This window comes from Ictidomys tridecemlineatus, chromosome 6 (assembly GCF_052094955.1).
Source record: "Ictidomys tridecemlineatus isolate mIctTri1 chromosome 6, mIctTri1.hap1, whole genome shotgun sequence".
Classification (NCBI taxonomy): domain Eukaryota; kingdom Metazoa; phylum Chordata; class Mammalia; order Rodentia; family Sciuridae; genus Ictidomys; species Ictidomys tridecemlineatus.
The window spans coordinates 98,500,656-98,519,935 of record NC_135482.1 but is presented as its reverse complement, the minus strand read 5'-3'; the positions used below and the strand labels follow the sequence as shown (position 1 = coordinate 98,519,935).

Sequence of the window (19,280 nt, the reverse complement as noted above, 5' to 3'; positions counted from 1 at the left end):
ATCTTAGAAAAATGCTAGGAACCACTCTCATTTTTATTCTAGGGTCCATAATAAAAATTGTTGAATATGAGAACCATTTTTGCTTGCTCTATAGAGTTAGGTGAGATTGAGAGTCAATTTAATATGGATACAATGAGCATCTAGAGAGTGTGGTGGAGCAAAAAATATGTTTTTTTTTTTTTTTTACAATTTAGAATGTTAATTTCTATAGGAAGCCCCAGAATTTGAATCATTTCCTGAAAAATTACTTCTGTTTTGTCAAGTTTCCTGCTACCAGTTTAGTTACTAGGCTATTTCCTTACTGACAGGTCTTCTCATACTTCTATAATTTAACTCTCTTAACTCAATGTGAAAGATATTAGGTGGAGATGACTGACAGTGCTATTTATTCCATGTTAGAGTTGCCTACCACAGCACAAGCCGAGAATGACTACAGATCACAGCAAAAAGGTGAGTTAACCAAGTTAGCTTGGAAGCTGTGTGTAGTGACTCTAGACCATAGATTAATAAGAAGTAGAATTTTTGGAGTAGAGGGTACAGAAAAATTGAGGATAATCTGAAGAAATACTTTGGGTTCAGTCTGAAGTCATGAATTGGAGTATGGAAATTTGGTATATGGTATGGAATATGTTAGTAGTTCTCAGATAAACATTTTTTCTAGCCATTTACTTCTATTATCACATCTAATGCCTGGCTAGGACAATGCATTTTTTTTTTTTTTTAAATTGCCTCTGAACTAAAGCAAGAACTGTATTGGGAAAAGTTTCTCTCTTTAATCATGTTTGGAGTAAACTTGGACCAGCTATTTAATTTCTAAACATGTTGTTTTTATATGAAATGAGGAAGAGACCAATAATTTTGCTAATTGGTAATGGTAAGATTTTGTAGGTGTTTTTTCCCCTCATTCTAGTATAGTACCAGAATGGTAATGAGGGATGAAAAGGTGAGAACACTACAGATAAGCAGTCCCTGTGGATGTTGAGGGCAAACAAACAAACAAACAAACAACCCTCCTTTCCCCCCTCCCCCTGCAAAAAAAAAAAAAAAAAAAACCTTTATGTAGAATCCTGACAGAACACTATCTGAGACAGATAATAGGATAAATGCCAAAATTAATATTTGATTTTATATATTAAGCAGGTAAGTTCCAGAAGAATATATTCTTTAGTGTAGTTCTTTAAGCTTTCTTATTGCTACATAGTCTTATTGATAATGATTTTTAATGTTGTCTGTCAAAAGCATTGCCAAAGGCTGGGGATGTGGCTCAAGCAGTAGCGGGCTCGCCTGGCATGCGCAGGGTGCTGGGTTCAATCCTTAACACCACATAAAAATAAAATAAAGATGTTGTGTCCACCGAAAACTAAAAAAATAATTATTAAAAAATTCTCTCTCTCTCTCTCTTAAAAAAAAAAAGCATTTCCAAAATATGCTAAATCACTCCCATATACTTGGGCAGTTAGATTTATTTTTATTGCTATAATTATATAGCACATTTTATTTGTATATTCTTTTCTTCTTTGGGATTATATCTGTGCTAATTTCTAAGGACTAGAAATATTAATATACATCTTGAAGTATAAGTTCAATTTATCATATAACTGGTGATAAATTGGAACTTAATAGTTGGAACTAGTATAATATAATATGTAATTAATATAAATTAAGAAATCTATTTTATTTCTCAAATTGGATGGTGTTGTACAACAAAATATAATTATGTTTTGATAAAATTTTATCATTTAACATAACATCTAAAATGAATGTTTATTTCATTAAATGTTCTTGTATGGTTCAAATGTATTTTAAAAAAATTTTTTTAGTTGTAGATGAACCTTTATTTTATTTATATACGGTGCTGAGAATTGAACCCAGTGCCTCACACATACTAGGCAAGTGCTCTACCACTGATCCACAATCCCAGTCCTACTAATCTATTTTTTTATGTCACTAGAAATCTAGTGTTTCTGGATTCATCAGTCAAAATATTTGTTATGTGGAATTCTCTCTTTCTAAAGGCATCTCTCTCTGTGAATTTCTTTTAAGCAATTCAGAACAGTTCATAGATACGCATATATACAGAATAATTTATCTAAAATTTAAACAGAAAAATGAGGTACAAATGGGCAAAATTGATTTCCTAATTAAAGGTTTATCAAATAAAGGAGTCAAAACTAGAAGTTGAATGTCTTAAGTTTACATAATTTCACTCTTTACATGTAATTCCTACAGTATCTGACTATGAGACACATACGATTTTGAAATAAAAAGTTTTGGGGAAAATACTTCCACTTTTCAAACTGAAAGATCATTCTTAGATGATCTTTCAGTTTGTATGCAGCATAGTTAATATGAAGTAATGTTTCATCTTTGAGCATTTTTTTTTTCTTTCATCTTTAAACATTCTGTCAACCTAAACTCACGGTGCTTCCAATAATGGGAGTTTACAAAGCAAAAGGAATTTTTTTCATTCACTTCTGAGATGCAAGTTATTTTATTTTTGTTTAAATTTTGTTTATTTAAAGATTGAGTAGCTAATACATTCACATGGTTCAAAATTCAAAAGGTACAAAAGAAAATAAGGTAAAAAGTCTCTGTCCTATCTCTATCCCTCCCCATTTGTCTTCTCCAAAGGCAAACAACATATCAGATTCTTGCACAAATCTTAGTACATCCTGTTCAGGGAATGATTCTTTGTTGTTGGTTTTTTTTTTTTGTTTGTTTGTTTTTGAGAAAGGGTTTCAATATGTTGCCCAGGCTGGTCTCGAATTTGTGATCCTCCTGACACAGCCTCCAGAATAGCTGGGATTAAAGCATGTGCCACAGCTCCTGGCTTAGAATTCTTTCCCATAACTATATATTTTAAGAATCACTCCTTATCAGCAACAAATAAACAAAACACCCCAAATATTCTGTTGTTAGAAGCTGCAAACACACTTTAGGGGAATATCAAAATATATATGGCCTTTTTAAATATTAATCTTTTAGTTTTAAGTGAACACAATATTTTTATTTTATTTTTTATGTGGTGCTGAGTATAGAACCCAATGCTTCATGCATGCTAGGTGAACACTCTACCACTGAGCTACAACCCCAGCCCTGTATTTGGTCTTTTATTGATTGGCATTTAGGTTGTATTAAATTTTTTTCATCCCACAAAGATAACTGCCATGAATAGCCTTGTAAATATGACATTTTGCACATGTTCACGTATCTATAGAAAAATTTTCTTAAAGAGAAATTGCTGGGCTGAAGGGTAAATACCTTTGCAATTTTGGTAAATATTGCCAAATTTTCCTTCAACCTTTAAAGAGGTTATACCAACTTGTATTCTCACTACCAAAGTATAAGAAAAGTAAGCCACAATTTCAAAGGAAAAAAAGTTTTCTTTAACTTCGTAAAAAAGTATCTTGAAACAGGTGTTTGTGGTACTTTAGACTTTAAAGCAAGTCCCTGAGAGATTCAGGAAAGAAATCTTTTTTTTTTTTTTTTTTTTTAAATTGGTACATTATATTTGCTCATAATAGTTGGATTTGTTGTTTTATATTCGTACATGCACACAATAAAGCAATATAATTTGGTTAATATCATTCCCCCAACCCCACCCTTCTTTTCCTTTTTCCTTTCTAGCTTCTACATTTGAGAGAAAATATATGACCCTTGACTTTCTGAGTTTGGTTTATTCAGAAAAGAAATCTTCATGCCCTGTGTCTTAGTTCCCACTAGACCCAGTTGCTTCAAGATCCCATATACAATTCCCTTATCTTTCTTCTGAGGATTTTGTGTTGGATTCTGTTTTTGTAGCTTCTTCCAGGCCTTCTCTTGCTTGCCTTGTGACCATAGCTCTGGGGCTTCTGAATGCAATTCTTATGAGTTTACTGCTATACCAATGGATTCAGTGCCAGGGTAAGTGCTAATTTAAGGTACAATTAATCTTTCATTTTATCCATTTTACATTATAAAATTGGTATAACATTTGAAAAATGAAAAATAATTCAAATAAAATAAGTTGCCAACTGTATACAACTACTTCCTAAGTGTAGCCTTCTCATTTTTGATTATATGCATTTATATGAGTGTTTATTCTCTTAACAATATTGCAAACAAGTCTTTTTAAAATCTCTCCAATCCTCCCCACCCCAAAACAAGGCTTGGAATAGTTTTGACCATAGAATACTTATAATGTTGTATATTGTTTTTTGGTTTTCCATATTGTATCATAATAGTTTCCTACTTATTACCATATTTATCATATTTAAATTATAGTGTTTATGGTGTTTAACCACTCACATAAGCATTTGGTTGCTTTCATATTTTCTAAAACTAGTTTTCCAAGACTTAGTTCTTTAAGGTCCTTAAATCTGATGATTCAGAGGACTGAGTTTATTTTTTCACAGTCAGGTTCCTAACTTAGGTTTATGTAATGGGGGATAATTAATGACTGATTACATAGAACTTATTCATTAGGATTCTAAGGGTTCAGCCTCAGGACTCTACCTCACACCAAGTCCTACTTTGAAAAAACAAATGGGAAATTTTTGATACAAAGTGGGTCATGATTGTTCGGAAAAAGCACAGATCTATAAGGTGCCAATTTAATAGTCTGATGTGCTGAACTCTTTATTGGTCCCATGTCAGGCCTTCCCATAGAGAGTTACCTAATCTTCATAGGAGAAGGGCTACCTACTCTACTCTTAAACTCTTAAATCTGGAGTAGATATGTATGTTATTCTGCTATTATTATTATTATGCTAGAGATCAAATCTAGAGCCTTGCAAGCACTCTACCACTGAGCTACATCCACAGTCGTCTGTTCTGCAATCATATATCTACACATATGCTTATGTGATATAATGACACATGCTTGCTCATTGTAGAATTGTGCTTATATGATGAGTTTTTTCAAATATGTTTCATGGAAGTAGAAAATCAATAAAATTATGGACTCTTGTCTGAGATTATCTTGAAAGCTTATTCACTTCTCATATTTTTCACACTTTTAAATTGGTACATTTTAGTTGTACATAATGAGGACTTGTTGTTACATGAACACAATATAATAATATGACTTGGCCAATATCACTCTCCCTCTTATTTTTTTAAATATATTTTTAGTTGTTGATGTACCTTTATTTTTTATTTATTTATATGTGGTGCTGAGGATCAAACCCAGTGCCTCACACATGCTAGGCAAGCGCTCTACCACTGGGCCACAACCTCAGCCCTCCCTCTTATTTTTAAAAGAACTATAATCTAATCATTTTAAAGGAATGAGGATTGTCTATTTAAAAGAACTCAGGAAAATTCTATGCTTTTCACTTTAGCATTAGATATTAGATATGTAACATTAGATATGTTTCTCTGTTAGAATTTCTTTTTTTGTAGTACTAGGGATTAAACCTAGGATCTGGCATGCCAAAGGCCAATGTCTCGGCTTGGCACCAGAATCACGAGGCACTCACAGCTTTGTAGGTTCAAACAGCAATTCTTTATTCCAGCTCTCACACCACCTCCACACAGGTCCAGGGGCAATCGCGCTCTGCTGTCTCCCGCACCAACCACCTACTCCACGAGGCTCTCTCCAAATCCCATTTTAATCTCACGAGAACTCAACGGGAACAAGCAGCAGGAACACCCTAATCCCAGCAATAATCTTCAACCGCCAACTTCCCTAAAACCCATTATCTTAAACTGGCAACGCCTTAAACTCAAGGAGCCGGTTACTTCCTCAAACCTGATCAGCTCTAAACCCAGATCCGCCTTGGTCCTTGAGCAAGGTCACCTTATTAAAGCATGCATGCAATGTTCCATCAAATGTCCTCTAAGCAGCATGGGGTACGCTTGGCAAGGAAATTTCGATGCGTCATTCCTACTTGGTAATGGCCCTCAGCATCTCCCCCCTTCTGATTAATTAAACAACAAGCAATGCGGCTTAGGACCGTGCCTGGTAGGTTGTCCAATTCAACATATGGTTCTTACCCGTCATCGGATGAACTGACCTCTAGGCGTCAGTCCCCTGTCTTAGGTTGAATCCACTGCAATCAGATCAACCCGTCGCTGACTACCGGTCCAGCATTCAGCCATGCTTGTGGATAGGCCTAAGCACCAGTGGGGGGGTGAGGTTCTTGCCTCACCTCTGTTGACCCCCAAATTTAACCTTGGTGCCAGTGGGGGGGTGAGGTTCTTGCCTCACCTCTGTTGGCCCCCAAATTTTAGACCATCACTAGTAGAAGGGAGGAAGATACAGAAATGCCACGACACCAAGCCAATTGACGGCTCCTTTGGAAAAATTGCATCACTGGTGACACCATCAGCAAAGATGTCAGCATTACCACAATTAACATGGGGTGCGCTGGCAAGGAAATTGCATCACTGGTGACACCATCAGCAAAAATATGCCAGCAGTACCACAATTCGCTGCACCAGACGATAGTTCACAATGCATGCAACTGATATATAGTCCAGGCAAGTTCTGCAGGCAGTTCAAATCGGAGGAGTCTATCAATATGTCCATTTCCTCCCAAAGTAAATCAAGTCCTTGACTGAGCATTACGTGTTGAGTTATATTCATTGATGCATCAGTTTATACAGTTTCCTGTGGTAGCTATCATAGAAGCTGTGGTTTGGTTTTCTTTGTCTTCACCGGCACTGGGATGGAGATGGGAATTCTGGCAATGATGTTAAAGAGACATTATCCTGAACAGAATTATTAAATATGATGAAAAGGAAAAGTGAAAGTAAACAAACAGATCTGTTAATCACCTTTAAAAACAATAGTAAGCAAACAGATCTGTTAATCACCTTTGAAAGCAATCATTAACAGCTGTTTAACTAATTTAAATTAAACCACTTAAATCACGTGAATAAAAAAAAAATTCGGATCCATTTTTTCATGAGCGCTCCTCATATAAAAATATGGACATACACACATACTGACATGCAACACAAAACAGTGCAGACATAACATACAACATATAAGACAATAATAACGGCCTTGTAGCTTTACCTAGGTAAAATCTCCATTGCAATGTTTAAAAACTCCACAGTCAAAAAACAAAACTGATCAGAAAAATATTAACCTAGGTTTGTATGAGCTCAAAAATAAAATAGAACTTTATGATGTGGGAAAAATGCAATAATAAAATAGATATTGAAAAAAGCACCGTGGTAAATCACTGTCGCAGATGTAAGAATAGCCAAACTGGAGCTCTAGATTTCAGCTGTTATGGATTTCAGTCAAATCATCTTTTTTTTCTGTAGAAATTGTTTTGGTTAACCTCTCTGGAATCCAAATCGGCTGCTGTTCTCCCTGTGGGAACACAAAAACAGAACCCCGACTCCAGACAAACACTGGGTCAGGAGCTTTCCATTGTCCTGTTAGAATATCTTTCTAAAGTACCTTAGGCTTATGTACATTTTTCGGATACATATGTCTTTCCGCAGCACTAAGTCATGATGAATCCAAATTTAGAAAGTTTAGAGTAAAAAAAGGGTTATTTTAAGTTTATCTTTGGGGGATATATACCCCTTTAGGATCCTTTTAAATTTAAGTCTTTCAAAAGCATTTTTCCTTAGTTTTTAAAATTACTTTAGTCCTTTTAATTTTTAGATGTGGTTTTAAACCATAGTTGTCTTAGCCTTTTGTATTTTCTATCTGAAATACCTTTACTTGACATTTTTAACCATTTTCTATCTTATTTCTATCTTCTACTTTTCTTCTAAGGTTTTTATATTTACCCTTAGTTGCTTTCTTGTCTCCTAGTTTTCTTTTGTTTCCTATTTTGTGGGTTTAAAATTCTTGTCTTTCTACATCTTTTTTATCTTCCTATATCTTTTTTATCTTTCTACATCTTCTCTCTTTTTTTACCTTCCTGTACTTCTGTTTTTGAAGTTTTCCACTTCAAATTTTTAATCTTCTTTATCTAAATCTTTTATCTTATTATCTTCCCATTTTCATGGGTTATATTTTTTTTTTCTCCGTCATGAAGGCATCTTAACCACCTTCAATTTGACCTTTTAAACCCTTTTGCAACTTATTTAGACATTTTACAACTTTTTACTTTACCACACAAAGATTATCTCATCTCCCTCTTTTTGGTTTAAAATAGTTTGATGAGTAAAGCAATCTTTTTTGCGCCATGAAGGTATCTCAACCCCCTTCAATTTAACCTTTTAAAGCCTATTAATTATCATCTATACTGTACTTTTAAATGTACTTTTTCACCACCTACCGCTTTACTCTTTTAAACGAGGCTTAGATTCTGTATAAATTGCTTTAATGTTAGTTTACATGGCTGCCCTTCAACCAAAGGCTCTTTTTTACTCCATTGAGAAGCTTTGTCTCAATCTGCCATGTACAAATACCTTTTTCTTCTTTCTTCCTTTCTCAAGCTTATAAAGTAAGTCTAGTTTCCTCAAAATCTTTTTAAATGGCATTTACAACTTTTTACTTTACCATACAGAGATTATCTCATCTAGAAACATTTATTTAACCTTTAACCTTTTATATTAAAATATATTTCCACATCTTGAACCTTTTTATATCCCTTTTTTAACCGTTAACGCTTTTTATAAAATCACATTCTGAAACAACCCTTATAAAATTACTCCACTTTAATAAGATGAAATACTTTTATGTTTTCTAAGGTACTATTATACTGTAATTGAAACCCAACTGAAACTTCTTATACTCTTTGTATATAAATTACACATGATAGAATCTTAACACTTAGTAACCTTGTTTCAGCAAAGACACAGACCAAAGCAATATTAAACCTTTTTCCATTCACCAATTTATGAAAACACACATAATGTTTAAATATATTACCTTATGGAACTTAATAAGTAAAGAGTACTTGATTTCATATTTAGTGGTTGATATTTTAACACTGTAGCTTTTCAAATTAATCAGATGTCTCTAAAAACCAAGATCTTAGACAAGTATAGTAAACAGAACTAGCCATCTCTTTCTTGTTGAAGATAAATCCTTCTACAGGATACCATGATGGTCCCATTGATATACTTAATAACCCGTCTTTAAAAAGCCATGGGCTACATTTTTGTATTGTATCAACATATGCCCTAGCTGTTCTTGGTCTCACTGGGGTGCCTCCTTCCTCTAACAATTTCTCTTCCTCAGAGGCGAACAAATTCAAACCTTGAGTCAACCATTTTCCCCAGTTTGCCTGAGAAAGTTCTAGGAACAGGCAACTTGAAATAAAGACAAAATAAATCAAAACAAGAACACATTGTTTTTTGAAATGGTCACCCATTCTCTCGCCTTCCCTCAGGGGGGAGCGATTTTACTCACCTCCAAATTTCAGACGTTCCGCGTACGGGCCACCAAAATGCCAAAGTCAATGTCTCGGCTTGGCACCAGAATCACGAGGCACTCACAGCTTTGTAGGTTCAAACAGCAATTCTTTATTCCAGCTCTCACACCACCTCCACACAGGTCCAGGGGCAATCGCGCTCTGCTGTCTCCCGCACCAACCACCTACTCCACGAGGCTCTCTCCAAATCCCATTTTAATCTCACGAGAACTCAACGGGAACAAGCAGCAGGAACACCCTAATCCCAGCAATAATCTTCAACCGCCAACTTCCCTAAAACCCATTATCTTAAACTGGCAACGCCTTAAACTCAAGGAGCCGGTTACTTCCTCAAACCTGATCAGCTCTAAACCCAGATCCGCCTTGGTCCTTGAGCAAGGTCACCTTATTAAAGCATGCATGCAATGTTCCATCAAATGTCCTCTAAGCAGCATGGGGTACGCTTGGCAAGGAAATTTCGATGCGTCATTCCTACTTGGTAATGGCCCTCAGCACTGGCACAAGCTAGGTAAGTGCTCTACCACTGAGCAACATCCCAGCTCTTTTTATTTTTATTCTGAGATAGGGTTTTGCTAAATTGCCAGGTTGGTTTTGAACTTGTGATTTTCCTGCCTCTGCCTACTGAGTAGGTGGGATTGCAGGTGTGCACTGTTGCACCTAGCAGAAAAAAAGTTTAAATACCTACAGTAAATCAGTTGTGCAGAAATGTAAGTATTTTGTTCAGTTTCCAATGGTGACAGTCATTTTCTTTTTTTTTTGGTATTGGGGATTGAACTCAGGGGCTCTCAACCACTGAGCCACATTTCCAGCCCTGTTTTGTATTTTATTTTGAGACAGGGTTTCACTGAGTTTCTTAGCACCTCACTTTTACTGAGGCTGGCTTTAAACTTTCGATCCTCCTTACTCAGCCTCCTGAGCCACTGGGATTATAGGTGTGCACCACCGTGCCCAGCTGACAATCTTTAATAACAACCTTTCATTCTAGTTATTTGTTCTTTCTAGTTTCTTTCCTTTTTTTAATACACCATATGGGATATCATGTTGACATTGGATATCCTGAATGATTCTGCCTGATTTAAGAATGTACATTATGAAGTTATACAATGTATGTGTCAAACATAAACAGTAAACAGATATGTATCATGCAAATGCAGATTTATTTTATCTGGTAAATATATATCACATGTGCATAGAGGTCTCTGGTGTGAATAATATGCTCTCCAGAGTCCCAGGCATGTGTACTACTTTTTCTTTTCTGCTCTTCACAGGCACATCCTTGCCTGGTGAAGAGAAGGCTAGTGGTGTGAAGCATTGTGTTTGAGGCCACACATTATTACACATTTCTCTAAACCTCAATCTGAAGGTGGTGGGACAAGGAAGACACTGAGAATGCCGTATTTCCTTTTATCGTCCTTTTCATTTCCAAATCTATTTGTTCCATAAAGATATGAACCAGATCTTCTTCCTTTCTAGGGTCCAACTGCGTTACTTATGCCAGCTGTCCTAGCTGCCCAGATCTCTGGATGAGACATGGTAACCATTGTTATTATTTTTCAACGAAGAAAATGGACTGGAATTCTAGTCTGCACTTCTGTTTAGCTGAAGACTCAGATCTCCTGATGATAACGGACAACCAGGAAATGGTAAATACAAACATTTAGAAAATGTAGTTTTTATTTTTTAATGATTGCTGTTCAAATGTGCCAAGTATCTTCTTTAAGCAGCAAAAGGAGCCTGTGATCTTGGGGGGATGCTGTATTCTTCCCTTTCCCTCTCCTCCTCTTGTTTTCTCCAGCTCCACTCTTGCCTTTTCCCCTCTCCTTCCCTACTCCTTAACCACTATGTGATCTAATTACCCTCAGATATAGCAATCAGGTGCTGCGTAGGCATGTATGGAATGTGTGTGAGTGTTGGAGGTGACAGAATTGGGAGTATTACAGAAAGGAAATAGAACTGAAGTCCAGGTCTAATTAAAACAAGCATCTGGGCCTGTAGGTTCAGTGATCTCGTGTTTGAGGTGGGTAGATCATTTGAGCCTTGGAATTTGAGTACAATTGGGCAACATAGTGAGACCCTGTCTCAAAAAGAAAAAGGAAAACACACACACACACACACACACACACACACAAAAGAAAGAAAGAGAGAAAGAAAAAAGAAAAAAAAAAGAAAGAAAAAAGGAAAAGAAAAAAAAAGGGAGAAAAGATTTGGGCATGGTAGTGCTTGCCTGTAATCCTAGTGGCTCTGGAGGCTGAGGCAGGAGGATGGTAGAGTTCAAAGCCAGCCTCAGAAACTTAGTGAGGCCCTAAGCAATTTAGAAAGATCCCGTCTCAAAATAAAAATAAAAAGGCTGGGGCTGGGGCTGAGTGGTTAGCACCCCTGAGTTCAATCCGTGATACAAAAAAAAAAAAAGAAACATAAGAACTAAAAACAAGAAGGTACCAAGTTCCTATACAAAATCCAGTGAATTTGGGAAGGAGTGGAAGAAGAAAGATCCTAGGGGTAAAAAGATCATGGCAGGGGCTTAAATGTCTTCTTTTTAAATATTTTTTCATTCATTGAAATTCAGTAAGTTTCAGACTGGGAAACAATGTCCAAAAAGTTCGATGGAAGAAAGGAAACTCTGTGTGTGTGTGTGTGTGTGTGTGTGTATGTGTGTGTATATCAGTGTGTGCATATATGATCATGAACACCTTGCAGAACTCAGCAGTTGGGATTCCATTTCCTATAGTCCTCTCAAATCCTTCATATCCACCTAACATCTGTTAGTCCTATGGCATCCCAAGGCAATACAAGGAATTCATGTTCCAGGCACAAAAATCAATCAACTTCAATGCTAATATGAAGAAAATAAGAAATCCTAGCTTGATTTTTAGGATTTAGAAATCCTAGTGTGATTTTTTGATTTTTCATGCTGACTTTTATATGTTTTGATAGTCATGTTTTCTTTTTTTGAGTAGAATCATGTCACAAGAACACTTTATTACGAATTAAACTGTATTAACATCCCTTGGAGAAATCCAGAGAGGCAATTTCTCTATAGCACTTAAGTAGAACATATAGCCCCTAATTTTTTTGACTTCCTTTTTAAAGAAAAGATTAAAGAGTTTTGATTCTTATTTTCAAATAGATAAAAATTTCTATGAAAGGAATACTCCATGATTTGAAATTCTTGATAGAATTTAAACTTCAAATCATTCCACCTCTGTGATCGATGTTTCCTTTATGTCTTCCCTGAGCTAAGGCAGAATGCTTTGGGCTCTATTAATTAGATGTGAAATCTTTGTTTTATGGTTTCTGATAATAATAGCCTGGTTTTCTGGACCTCATGGCAGCACTCCTACTCTCATTCTGATGTAGCTGCATCTGAGGACCTGAGCTGACTGCAGTCAATAGCAGAAGTGAGCAACGAGCTTGAAACATTTGCCCAACATTGCAAATACCAATAAACAGGAGTACTGAGTCATAATGAAACACATTGCCACAGAAAATTGTGATATGACAGCTACTTAAAATTATACAGTGTGACAATGAGAGATGAGGAGGGAAAAGAATAGGGTACAGAATATCTGGGAGTTGGAGATACTTCTGTTTCTCTGAGGTATTCAGAGGAAGAAAGGGACCTACAGGGATTTTGTCCTTCCTTTCTTTCCTTACATTCCTTGCATCTGTGTCCACTGTTGGGTAAAGTGAACAGAGTTAAATTGGCTTCATTTTCAAGATGAGACTATTTTCTGTTAAGACCCTTTGGTTCAAGTCAGTATCGAAAGGGTAAATATCTCTGTTAGATTTAATAACCATAGATAAGTTTTATTTTTGACATTCCTGAGGATTCTTGCTTGATTCTCTGGCTTCTTTTTCTCCAGCTTTTGTCATATTCTACAGAACCAAATTTACATATCCAATTTTCAGAGTCTCTTGTCCTAGCATTGTTATTCTTTTGATCTTAAGGCAAGGTTTATATACTATTTTAGGATATGTGTGATGTTCCTAGTATTATGCTTGGGTCTGAACAGTTACCAAAAGAACATATTTTTTTTAAAAAAAGATGTGTATCTGGGCTGGTTAAGACAGAGGTTTTTCAAACTGGCATTCCATTGGTGAATACCGCTAGAGAATGACGTGCTATATGCTGGAGGCTAAATGCCTGTTAAGAAAACTCTTTTTACACTTTTAAGTAATATGTTCAATGTGTTCTTTTTCAGCCTTCAGACACCTGTGAAATACCTCTAAAGTTAAAGCAATAGATCCAATCAATTTTAAATTTTATGAGTACTCTGTATTGTACTTTTTTTCAAGTCAATTACATTCATTACCTCAAATTGTTTACAAAAAAAGGTGTCTGAAGAAAAATTTAGTAATGATATTAGAAAATATGAGACTGTTTAAAAACACATGAGTTTCTACTGTTTTGGAACATCCTGCATTTTATGTTCTGCTTTTGTCACATAACATTATTTCTTCTTTTTTAAAATTTGTTCTAAATAGTTACAATGACAGTATCTCATTCCTATTTTTTTCTAACACTAAATTATTTGAGGCAATTTTTAAAAATTATGAAATATTTAGTAAAAAATTATTTTTAATAATTCTGCATTACTCTGCTTTGCTTAAATATTTTCACATTAGACAAAATTCCGTCTATGCCCAATTATTATGATCTATGAGCATATTTATATAAATTATTTTTATTGGGGTCATTTATATTATTTTATATTATAATCCCTAAAGTTAAGTTGGTTAATAAAAAATGACTAATTTAATAGCTTTGGTATGTTATCAGTTATTCTTGATAGTTGAATAATACAGATGCTTTATATAAACCATGTTAATTTTGTCAGTTTAAGGAATTTGTTTTGTGCCTTAATAGTATTTTAATTTCAATTTAAAATATTACCTACAAAAATGTGTGTCTGTGTGTATAAGGTAAAAATATCAGCCAACAAAAAAATGAAAGAAAAAAAAATGAATCTGATTTAATTTGCTTGAGTCCTGTCTTTACCTCGCTTGTTACTTCTAGTTCTTGCAAGTTTTTTCTACAATAATGATGCAGTTCTTAAGTGCTCTAGTTCATGCACTAGATAATATTTCTGAGTTAACACCTTTATACCGTCATGCTTTTTTTTTTTTTTTTTGCCACACACATGCATACACGCACCACACAAAATTTGCTGAGTACATAGAAAAGTAATTGCACTCTGGGTTGAAGCTCTTCCAAATAGGAAGATTTTCAAGTGAAAGTGATACAGTAAAAATTTTCAATATATAGCCTCAGCAGTAGGAAGTAGTAAAAAGAAGTGCTCAAGTGGCTCAGAATTATATGGGTACTGAAAATGACATAGTGCAGGAATGGAGTTTGTAAGTGGGCATCAATTAATCCTAGCTTTTCAGATGCTAATTGAAAAATCTGAGAAAAGCTTTATCCATTTCTGTGTTTTATTTGTTGCCATTTCCCCTCTGTCTGGGAAGGTCTCATTTGAGTTGAGACTGAGACCTGAATGACAGCCATATGAGAACCTAGGGGAAGGTATTGCGTACAGAGGGGAAAGCTATGCAAAGACCCTAGAGGAAGAATGCATTTGGCATGTTAAAGGAGCAGAAAGAAAGTGCATGGGGCTGGAACTTAGTAAGTGAGTAAATAGTTGGTAAGGGCCAGACTACGCAAGACTGTATACATAGTGAAAATTTTAGATTTTTAGGATCAAAGCCTAAAGAAGAGAAAATAGAAATTATTTAGACATGGGAAATACCACAAAAGATTGTACTTCCTATAGCATCTTTTCTGGGAGTGCAAAGAGGTTTCATGCCTTTCCTGACTTTATAATAGGAAGTCTTTATTTTCTGATAAAAAGTCCAATTAGTTAAAGGAAAATGGCTCAGTGTAGCCCATGAATCCTTATTGTTTAGCAATCATTTTCCAGGAGTAGAATAAAAGTGACATAAAAATGGGATGTCTGCTGGTATCATAATCACTACATTGAGTTGGAATTTTACTGCTTTCTTGGTTTCTGAATAAAAAGCACTGTTTCCTCCTAAAGAAATTATCAACTAATTCAATTCATATTTGAGTGATTAAGCTGTCGTTAGAAAATATTTAAAGTGTAATCATTCATTATGTTAACAGCAATTCTTACACCAAAATTAATCTTCTTGAATTTATCCTTTATGTATAGAGGTAATTCCCATAGGATATAAACTTTAAAAACTGTAAAACCATACAGAGTAAAGCATCTTTTATCTGTTCCTTTGGGGAGCATGACACATATAAGTGGTGTAACCAATTTAAATTTGTCTTAGTCTTGTTCTCTTGAGAATGTTTTTTTCTCGTCATATATAAGATTGATGAGGATTTGGAAAATGAGCTTGGTGAGAAAACACAAAGTGTATTGCTATAGGATCAATCATAAGTTATGCATTCAGTGATGAGAAAGAGGACTGCGTCTGCAACAATATTTGGTTTCTTTCTTTTCAGTACCTATCAAGTGTTCCATCTAATCAAGGAGGAAGTTGCAATGAAAGGTAGAGATGTAGCATTATCTTATCTCTCACACCAGAATATAATATAGACATAAAGGTCAATTGTAGGAAGCTGCTCCTCCTTGCAATCAATAGATCTCTAGAATTAGAAATTAAAAGAGGGATGAGTTATTTAGGGTGGATGCTTGTTGTAGTCAGGTTGGGTTGGTAAAATAAAATCCCATAGCATGAGTGGCTTGAACAACAGGCATTTATTTATCTCTCACAATTCTGGAGGCTGGGAAGTCCAAGATTAAGGTATTTGTAAATTTAGTTCCTGATGGGTGTCACTTCCAGTTTACAGAGGGCTCCCTTTTTGTTGTGTCTTCATTTGGTGCAAAGAGAGCTTAGGTCTCTTATTTTAAGGGCACATAAGCCACCGGAGCTCTACCTTCATCACTTCACATAAACCTAATTACCTCTTAAAGATTCCACCTTCCCAAGCCTTGCCATTGCGGGCTGGGGCTTAAACATATGGATTTTGTGGAAGGTGGACCAAAACTTTCAGTCCTCCACAGCGGTAATGAGGGAGGTCTGAGGAATAATTATTCACCATGACAACAGAACCTCTTTAATTTGCTGCATCTTTCTCATCTTTCCTCATCATCTTCAATCTCCCCTTTAGAGCTTGCTTAAAGATTTCATCGATGAGAATTTTCACTGGATTGGTCTGAGGAATAATTCTGGCTGGAGGTGGGAAGATGGATCAGCTTTAAACTTGTCAAGGTAAAGGGCTTCAAAGGAGTGAAACAAAATAACAAGGAGGAGGAAGCTGAGGGAAAGAAAAAAATGACATGACTCAAGGCTTGAAAAATAGATGAGGGACAGCAGATACAGAGGAGAGGAATGGCTATAAGGAGAAGAAAATAGGGGCCAAAAAAGGGAATGAAGAGTGGGTGGACAGAGGGAAAGGGGGAAAAAAGGGTGATTTTTATTTTTTTATTTTTTAGTTGTAGTTGGACACAATACCTTTATTTTATTTATTTATTTTATGTGGTGCTGAGGACCGAACCCAGGTTCTTCATGTGATAGGTGAGCCACAACCCCCGGCCTCCAAAAGTGATATTTTAGAGGGAGGCTAATGAAAATTTTAAAAAATATTTATTTTTATGTGGTGCTGAGGATTGAACCCAGGACCTCGCATGTGCTAGACAGGCACTCTACTACTGAGCCACAGCCCCAGCCCTGAAAAATTTTTATTCTTCTATTATTTCGGGAGTTGAGTGAGAAAGAATTTGCTCAATTTTTATCCTTTCATGCTTTTCAACTCCCTTACTGTGCATGTTGCCACAAGTGATGGATTTTCTGAATTCTTACAGGATTATTTCTAATAGCTGGATACAGACATGTGGTGCCATCAATGAAGATGGTCTTCAAGCTTCCAGCTGTGAAGTTCCTTTGCAGTACATCTGTAAGAAGGTCAGACGTTGATGCAAGGCAGGACTGTACTGAATCTCAGATCTATCATGTCTATTTGAAAAGAGGGGAGTGGCCATTGGGCTTCTGGGCCAGCCATGAGAATATATTTAGTGAATGCAAAGTCTACTAACATAATGGTATTAGATGAAAGACTAATGTGGCCTCTAGAAATTGATACTGTACTGCTGGTTTCTCTTTGAGACAATTTAAGTATTATGTTAATAATAATACTTAAAGATCATATTTAGGCAAATTTATAAAATAGATAAAAGTTTGCTTTTAGTAGTTTCACGCTGTCTGCTCATGCTGGTTCCCATATTCCCCACCTCTACCATCTCTGTCAAAGCTATACCTAGTCTTCTATCAAAGGCTGAATGGATCAAGAAATGTTATATACCTACAGAGTGGAAAATTATTCAGCCATCAAAAGAATGAAATCCTATCATTTGTAGTAACATGGATGAGCCTGGAGGATATTATGTTAAGAGAAATAAATCAGACACAGAAAGACAAATACCTTATGTTCTCATGGGTGAAAACTAAAAAAGGTTGATCTCATATTTGTAGAAAGTAGAATAGTGTACCAGAGGCTGTGAAGGGAGGAGGGTGGCAAAATTTAGTTAACCATTAGATTGAGGAGTAATTTCTAGTGTTCCATAAAACAGTAGGTTGACTAGGTTAACAATAATTTATTGTGGATTTCAAAACAGACAGAAGAGAGGACTTTGAATATTTCTATGTGTTTGATATGATGGCTATGTTCATTAGCCTAAATTGATCATTATACATTTTATGTATGAATTGAAATATTGCACTCACCCTACAAATATGTATGATTAATATGTGTCAATTAAAAATAAAAACCAAAGAAGACATAAACTTTTCTGTGTTTTATTTATTATGAACTGATCTGAAAAAATCTCTGTAAATATGTATTATTGCTCATGTCCTAGAGAGGTTTTATGTTTTGATGGGTTACTATGTTAACTTCCTCTTGAGCATGTATTTTTTGTCCTAACGCTGACCCTTTGCAGATAAAATTATATTCTAAAGAATATTGCCAACTGTGAGAAAATACACAGTGGAAAGTGGGTGAGAAGCTTTGTGTTTCTCAGCTCTTCACACTTACATAAAGACTGAGTCTGGTTTTTCTGAGCATTCGTAGATGTGGTTGAATAACCCAAGGTGTGACTATCCTTTCTATGCAGCTGATATGTGATTTGTGTATTAATTTCATGACAGTTGTTAATCTAATAAGGCATTTTCATAGATGAACGTTTACAGAAGCAGTTTATATGGTTGGGTTTCCAAATTTTTTTAGGCACTAATGCAGCAAAAATGAGTCTCAACTTCATTATTTCTCCATAGTGGAGTCTGGACATACATAAGGAGAAAAGGTGCTGTTTAAAGATACAAGAGACATTACTTAAATAGGCCAAAATTCTGTGATGTTTTTACCAGATTGTCATTTGTTTTGTTTCTTTCATCATTCATACTTTTTTATAAAAATATTTTTTAATTATAGATGGACACAATATCTTTATTTTTGTTTATTTATTTTTATGTGATGCTGAGGATTGAACCCAGGGCCTCAGGTGTGTGAGGCAGGCACTCTAGCACTGAGCTATATATAACTCCAGCCCCTTGTACTTTTTTTTTTTTCCTACCACTGCATCTCAAACACCTAAGATAGTGCTTACATTCAGTGAATATTAAATAAATACATGGATGAATAAAAGAAATAAACTTAAAAATATCCTAGGTGTTTTTGTTAACCCATCAGTTAAAAGTATTAAAGGCAAGAAAAACAGGATATCCTAATCCTCTCTTAACTATCCATTAACTAGGTCAGTAGCTGACTCTAAAAAGGCAAAGGGTAAGATTAATCTGGATATTATGCTCACAGAAAGAAGTAGTAGAAACAAGCTGCTTATAACCTTTTAACTTTGGTTCTGGAGCAAGGGTGTCCCTGATTTATGGATATGATCGTAATGACGTCAACTTTGTTAAGGATGTAAT

The 19,280-nt window shown here is 35.3% G+C and overlaps 1 protein-coding gene across 1 annotated transcript; it reads left to right on the top strand.

The window, feature by feature from the left end:
• Window positions 1-288: 288 nt before the first annotated feature.
• Klrg1 (killer cell lectin like receptor G1) lies at window positions 289-18,139 on the top strand. Its single transcript, XM_005341353.4, has 5 exons — window positions 289-450; window positions 3,802-3,903; window positions 10,803-10,972; window positions 16,468-16,568; window positions 17,162-18,139. Exons 1-5 carry the CDS (start codon window positions 369-371, stop codon window positions 17,271-17,273), a joined length of 567 nt encoding a protein of 188 aa, XP_005341410.3. The 5' UTR covers window positions 289-368; the 3' UTR covers window positions 17,274-18,139.
• Window positions 18,140-19,280: the final 1,141 nt, after the last annotated feature.